Here is a 7,101-nt window from a genome sequence, read left to right as displayed (position 1 = left end):
ACTATTATTTAGTAATTGACCATCCCCTTAAGTACCAAATGTACTTAATGGGGACTGTGTAACATTAGGGCAACTCTAGCCCGTTACAATTCACCTAAGTATTATTCCTTTCATAGGAAAGAATGTTTATGTGACCGAACACCCGTTAAAACACAAGTTCAGAACGAGTTGAAGCTGGAGGCGAAAATTGCAAGTTGAAGGAGTCAATTATTGCGAGCCAAATTACTTTGTTCATTCATATTTTCCCTATTATTATAAATCCACGAATCATAATTTTTGTAGAATACTAGTTTGGCAAGTATTCTAAAAGTGAGCCAGCTCAACAACCCAATAACATGCACACCTTTGAAAAAATCAGTTGCGGACGTTTCTTTTGTTGAAGGTGGAACATCAGGCGACGGTTTGTTGTCGTGCTGATGTGGCGAGTACTGTCGGGAATGACACAAGAAGAAGAGCAAGCGAAGTTGTTACATTTAAGTTACGTTACATGTATGAGTGGTTTATAAGAACGAATTTACTTTCCATTTTACCTACACAAAGACATTCTTACGCCGCGCGTTGTCATATCAAAATCTTTCATGTACCATCAGGGGTACGAAACATTACCGTACAATTTTTCTGTGGGTTGTGAGCAGAATCCGATTGTCCAGCAAGAATTGGGTTGAGACAGAAGGTGCTGGCACGGACCAGCTGAATCTAAAGGGATCTTCTGTCTCAGTCTTCCCCTGTAGTTTCTTTTTTATTCACGCATACAAATTTACAAACACTAAACAAAGCAAATTAGCCAAGGAGTGTCGTAACCTTAGCGCACTGTCAACAATCCAGAAGATGGGGCAGTGGCTTACTCCTCGTTCGAAAGCCAATGCTTTCTTAGTCGTAAATATACTTTCATTCTTGAATTCGTCTCTTTGGCCTCAAGTGACACGCTTCATCGGTCTGTTTATAGTCATGAAATTCCATTTGTCTTTCGTCCTCGCCGCTTTCGGATTCGTCCTCAACGGCGGCGCGAATGCTCTGAACGTGGTCATGCCCGGTAGCAACTACGATCCGTATATGTCCGATAGTCCGGGTGCCATTGATGTTTGCAAAAGTGCTGCCGATGTGGACGCCGATCTGAGAGCCCTTCAGCCTTATGTGGTCACGATTCGCACCGTCATGAATATGAAGTGTGACACAAAATTTATTCTTCAGTCTGCCAAGGCTCTTAATGTGTCCGTGTACCTCGTCCTGGCGCTCACTACCGTCTCACCAACCTTTGAAGAGGGAAAAATGAAACTCCAGGAACTCATGAGTTCGGAGTTTTTTAGCATCGTAAGTGGCATCAGTGTTGGCAACAATGTCATTCACGAAAAGATTCTTGACATGAGTACTGCGATTCAAAACCTCGAAACGATTCAAAAGATGCTTCGCGAGCAAAATCGTACTCTTCCCGTCACGATGACGGAAGATCCGGAAACGTACGACAATAGTAACCTTGCTGCGATGGTTGATACCATTTCCGTGTCCGTCTCCCCCTTTCTTGACGGTTTGGGCGTCAACCAAGCGGTTTCCGACATCCTTCGACGTCTTCAATCTGTTCGTGCTTCGGGTCAAAGACTGAATAAACCTGTCGTGCTGGTTCAAATTGGTTGGGCCTCGGGTGGTGGGGAGGAATCCCAAAACCTTCAGGCAACACCGGAAGCCCAAGCAGCTTTCTTGTCGAATCTTCATCAAGTGTGTAGTGCCCTGAAGATTCCGTACAGCTATTACACGGCGTTTGATCGCCGCATTCAAGGCGTGCCGGAGGTGCAGCACCACTTTGGTCTTTTTCAAGAAGATCGGACGCTCAAGAGCTCGATCCAGAACCTCGTGATTCCAATGCGAACGAGTTTGCATATTAAGAACGAACGTTCGAATTTATATTTATATGAATTCCTCGATGGGTTATATATGAAATCCGTGTCGACGGACCCGCTTGAAACGGTGCGGTCCAATTGGTATTACGACACAACGACGCAACTCGTTCGATCGGTGGGTAGCGACAAGTGCTTGGCTCTGTATCAGTATGTGAGTGGTGGCTATCCTACCATGGCGACGTGCTCACCCATGGACGGGAACCTCAAGTGGATCTACGACAGTAACACACGCTTACTACAGCACGCGTCCCAGAATCTATGCTTGAATACGGACATGGCCATGGGCTATAGCCTCACAGTGTATGCATGTGCGCCTGGCAATCCAAAGCAAGAATGGATCATCGAGAACATTTAAGTAAAAGTTTAAAAAAAGTGTTTCTCGGCATGAAAGAGCTAATTGAAATGAAAATATAAATTTCCTCGTAGTTAACAAGATTTCGCCTTTCATCGTAGCTGTGTGACCGTGAGTTTTCTGCACTATCGTGTAAGAAATACTTCTTTTTGCTCCAAATAATCCGGGCCACCGACGGGTTCGTCAGGGTATAAGTGTAATGGGGCACATCGGTTGGAGAACCGGTTCATTTACTTTATGGGTATAATACCCTGTCCTATTCTAAAAGTTTATTACTTCAATTCCCTTAAGTATGGGTTACAAATGGTCGCCGCCAGATAAAAAATTGGCGGCCGAAATCTATTTTTAAATTAGCTAGGATAAGGTTTTAGAAAAAATAATTAAATTAAGTGCAGTCCCCTATGTATGGCGCCTACTTGCGCACCGCCCAATCGTTTCTTTGTGACGATTGGCGGGGTTGATTCAACTTAAATCAACCAATCAATCGAACTAATGTCTTATTGCGTCAATTTTACCAAATTTGAAGCACGTTCAGAGAGCTTTCAGATTTTTAAGAAAAATGGTTAGCTCTGATCCCGTCAATTTGTCACTAAATTTCCATGCTTTTTTTCATATCATCGATCATAAGATTCATTCCTGCCCAAACTTTGTTCGCATATTGTAGACAAAACTGGGCACTAAGGGTTAGCTCTTTCTTACAAATTTTACCCTGAGACACTCACTAATCTGAAAGAACGCAGTCATTCAATGCTTATTGTGCAATCCTATGGCAAGAGTTGAACGAATTCTTATGCTTTCGTTCAGCTAATGGTGACAGGCATATCGAGCTGCTCGTTTTCGCAACATATGCGAAAAAGCGAGAAGCTCTTTAAGTTTGTAGAGGTTCGAACAGAGTTTTTAAAGTAGTAACAATGGTGATAGATGGAGCTACAATTTGAAGCTCATCTTCTTTCCCAATCAATACAGAAACAGATAGAGTGGGAAAATCTGAGCCGGATGAAGTTCAGAATACATACTAATGGCGTCTCCAGAGGGACCACCTGCGGATGCTTTCTTAAAGAATTGATGACGAACAAGGAGACGAATCGGACACAATCTGGATGACGCTATCGCGCCAATGGATGAGCCTTATCACGCACGTGTGTGATCATCATTATTATCTATCAAATTAGTCGAAAAGGGCCTTGGGGGATTGCTCATTAATTAAAAATTCATCCTTTTACTTTCGGGAAGGATCAGCATTGCGAGCTCCCTCGATTTGCGCTTTGCTTAGACCATTGATTTCGTCGATGTCCCATCTTCGGATTCAAAAGGCTTCACTGGTCCGAGAACGCATATCGCATACTAGGACACACTGCCTCTAAAATATTTAAGCCAATGAACAGCTCGTTTGAGCTTAGTTTGTGACATGTCACAATCCTATTTACGTCCTGAGATACCTAAATTGTCTCGTGATTACTATGCGACCCGGTTTTCAAGAAAGCATATTGTTGCTACAAAGCACCCTGGCAGATAGAAACTTCGAATTCATACAACAAAATCAACAGAATTGGCCTTTCCACGTTGAATTCCGGATCCGTCGATTGTTCCCATCCCATGCTTGGCATGACGCGCGCATCACGACATCCTGTGGAAAAGCTTCTTAACTAAGGTACTGCAGAAGAAGAATCAATGAAATTTTATATGCAGTGGCTACTACAATACGATTGTTGTAGATGAAACCCAATGTGGCCGAATTTCCTAAGCACTCATTTTCCAATTCGTTGGCAAGACATCACATCCTTCCTTCTACCTACAACCATGAAGCTCTTCTTGCCAACCTTTTTCGCCTCGGTGGCCTTCTTAAGCAACTTTGGCGTCGAGTCGCTTAATGTAAAGCTTTCGGGTATTAACTACACGGTCCAAAAAGGGCCAGCTTGGGTCGAGCTTAGCGAAAAGTGCAAGACTCTCGCGGAAGTGGAGCAAGACTTGGAAGCGATCAAGAAATACACTAACAAAATTCGTATCCCGTATTCGCCTGAGTGTAACCAGGCCGACTTAGTCCTTCCTGCTGCAAAGAAGGTTGGTCTTCAAGTAGAATTAGGCATTTGGACGGCCAAAGGTCGGGAATGTATGGACCAAGAGAAAAAGATGCTCACGCGTCTAATTGACTCGGGTGCGTTTGATAAAAACGTCGTGTGTCTACACGTTGGAAGTGGGGCCGTTACCCGTGAGGAGTTCGACGACGACACGGCCGTGAGTTATTTGCTCGAGATTCGAGAACACCTTGCGAAAAGTGGCTTTGAAACGCCACTCACGATTACCGAAGATATTTCCGTGTACGAAAAGAGCCCTCAACTCCTCAGTGTCGTTGATTTTATCTCCATTAGTCTCTTTACGTACTGGAATCCCTCGGATATTAACGAAGCCGCTTCGTTTACGTACGACCGTCTCAAAGGTCTACGTATGACGGCGGCCCCCCTTAAAAAACCCGTGGAACTTGCCGAGACGGGTTGGAGTTCCCAAGGTGTCGATGCCCGTGCAAGTGTGTCCAATCCTGCCAACCAAGCCAAGTTTTTAGCCGATTTGTTCTATGTATTCAGTAATATTGGCTTTCCATTCAGTTGGTACTTGGCGCTTGACTCGCCATGGCGTACCAGGGAAGTCGAAGCAAACTTTGGCCTCTTTACTTCGAATCAAACGCTTAAGAGTCATATTGAGGACCTCACGATTGAAGAACCAAAGCGTATGATCATTGAAAACACCGCTACGAAACTCGTGCTCTCAGTGTTTGATACGCGTGTATACATTGAAACCAAGAGCACGAATGCCCTCCAGATGGAGGAACAAATGTGGTCGTACAACGCCACGTCACAACAATTTCGGTCTCAAGATGGACGTGCGCTGGATGCCTATGAGCCTGAGGACGGTGGGGATGTCCACACATTCCGAAGTTTGTCGACTGAAGGCAACCAGAAATGGAAATTTGAAAAAGAAACTGGTCTGATCAAACATCAAACCCATGCAGGCTTTTGCCTAGAAGCCGACCAGAGCCGTGGCAACAGGGTGCAGCTCTTTACATGCTCGACGAGCCGTAAGGGACAACTTTGGAGCATTGTCTAACGCGTGACGCATGCAGTTCTTACTGCGTCTCAAACGGATTCGCTAACACAAGTTACAATTACGTCGAATCTCCATGTTTTTTGGTCGATTCTTTGCTTAAATGAAATATTTTTAAAATGATTTGTTCGAAACGATTCCTTTTTATTAAGAAAAGGAACGTGTATGCTATTTAATGCTTGTCTTTAAGATTCTGGTTATCCTTTTAACTCCTCGCCAAAAACAAAAAAAAGATTCGGTTTGATAGGTTCAATAGCTTGTAATTGAAGGTTATGCTTCGCATTGTCGAGGCTCTGATTACCTTCCAGTTCTTAAAATAGAGTGACCTCTTATCCGTCGAGATGAAAAAGGATGAAGCTCCTTCGTCCAATCTTCTTGGCCTTTGTGGGGCTTATGTACTACATGGGCTATCTTTTTTATTGTCAAGGTGCCGAATCTCAATTACATTGTGCAAAAGGGTCCGACAGGGGCGAATTCCAGTGACAAATGCAGGTCCATGGCCGAGATTGTACTGTATTCGGCCGAATGTGACCAGGCCGAATCCGTGCTCTTTGCTACGAAGAAAGCAGGTCTTCAAGTGCAGCTTGGCATTTGACAGCAAAGGGTTGCGAAAGCATGGACCAATAAAAAAAAGCCCGGCTCTCTCATATCGTTAGCTCGGACCATTTTGATAGCAATATTATTGGTCTGCACGTTAGAAACGGCGCCGTCTTCCGTGAAGAGGTGGAGAGGATTGCGATTGACTACTCGCAAATAATAGCTTCAAGGCTCCGCTTACAGTCTCAAACTACATTGGTGTCTACGACGCAAATCCTCAGCTCCTTCGTGCAGTAGACTACGTCTCTGTGAGTTATTTTCGTTCTGGAATCGCAATGACTCACGACCGTCTAAAGAGTCTACGTACGGCTGCGGCTCGACTGAATAAAACCATTGTGCTTGCCGTGACGGGTTGGGCCTCCAGTAGTTTTGACTCTGATGCCTCCATAGTGTCACTAACGATTCAATCGCAAATATTTTTCCGACTTGCACACAATGGCGACTGAAATTGGTCTCCAATATTATTGGTACGTCACGTTTGCCTCGACGTGGCATACACAATTAGGTTATTTAAAGGAACTTTGGTGTTTTTTAATTAACATTAATAAAACTGTACACATTCGAGAACTTAACACAAGAGTTCCAAGATGGTGCTTTCCATGTTTCATATATACGAGACTCTTTATTACAAATAAATCGTTGATTCACTTGCTCGTGAAGAGCAATTATGGTACTTTGATGTCACGACTCATCAGTATCGCTCGCAAGGCTATCGCTGCCTCGAAGGCTATGAGCCGAAAGTTACGGGGGACGTCTACACGTTCCGCTGCAGTCGCAACAACTTGAACCAGAAATGAGCATTTGAAAGCAAGACAGGTTTACTGAGCATATCACGCACGTTGGTTCTTTCCTCAATACGGACTTGAGCCGTGATAATAAGTGTTGCGGAGCTACCTCGCTCCTAAAGTCAGGGAAAGACTTTCAGACTCAGAGAGTCACTTGGTTTTATTGAACTAACAGGTTTAACAACTCAGGGAGTCGTAGAAGCTATTAAAGCTTAAGGAATCCTAGTTCAAGGGATTCAGGGGTTCGTAGAACCAAGTGGCAACTAGTGCCCAAGAGGATATACCTTAGAAACGCTTCTATCTCTTACAGATCAATGCGCAAGTCTTAGGAAGGCACTTAACGCTTTAAGATTATAAGGGGAACTGGACCTCA

General features: G+C 44.1%; 3 protein-coding genes across 3 annotated transcripts; all 3 read left to right on the top strand.

The window, feature by feature from the left end:
* Window positions 1-948: 948 nt before the first annotated feature.
* Window positions 949-2,250, top strand: CCR75_009502 (uncharacterized protein; the record flags this gene model as incomplete). The annotated part of the gene is made up of 1 exon (XM_067967541.1): window positions 949-2,250. The coding sequence occupies one exon, from the start codon at window positions 949-951 to the stop codon at window positions 2,248-2,250; it is 1,302 nt and encodes a 433-aa protein (XP_067819079.1).
* A 1,797-nt stretch (window positions 2,251-4,047) lies between these two features.
* On the top strand, window positions 4,048-5,941 carry CCR75_009503 (uncharacterized protein; the record flags this gene model as incomplete). Its single annotated transcript, XM_067967542.1, has 4 exons — window positions 4,048-5,320; window positions 5,366-5,424; window positions 5,667-5,741; window positions 5,774-5,941. The coding sequence occupies 4 exons, from the start codon at window positions 4,048-4,050 to the stop codon at window positions 5,939-5,941; spliced, it is 1,575 nt and encodes a 524-aa protein (XP_067819078.1).
* A 277-nt stretch (window positions 5,942-6,218) lies between these two features.
* Window positions 6,219-6,740, top strand: CCR75_009504 (uncharacterized protein; the record flags this gene model as incomplete). The annotated part of the gene is made up of 2 exons (XM_067967543.1): window positions 6,219-6,306; window positions 6,604-6,740. 2 exons carry the CDS (start codon window positions 6,219-6,221, stop codon window positions 6,738-6,740), a joined length of 225 nt encoding a protein of 74 aa, XP_067819080.1.
* Between the last annotated feature and the right edge of the window lie 361 nt (window positions 6,741-7,101).

This window comes from Bremia lactucae, linkage group LG10, assembly GCF_004359215.1.
Source record: "Bremia lactucae strain SF5 linkage group LG10, whole genome shotgun sequence".
Lineage (NCBI taxonomy): Eukaryota > Oomycota > Peronosporomycetes > Peronosporales > Peronosporaceae > Bremia > Bremia lactucae.
Note: the sequence above shows the minus strand (reverse complement) of the source record. Positions and strands in the feature narration are given on the sequence as shown.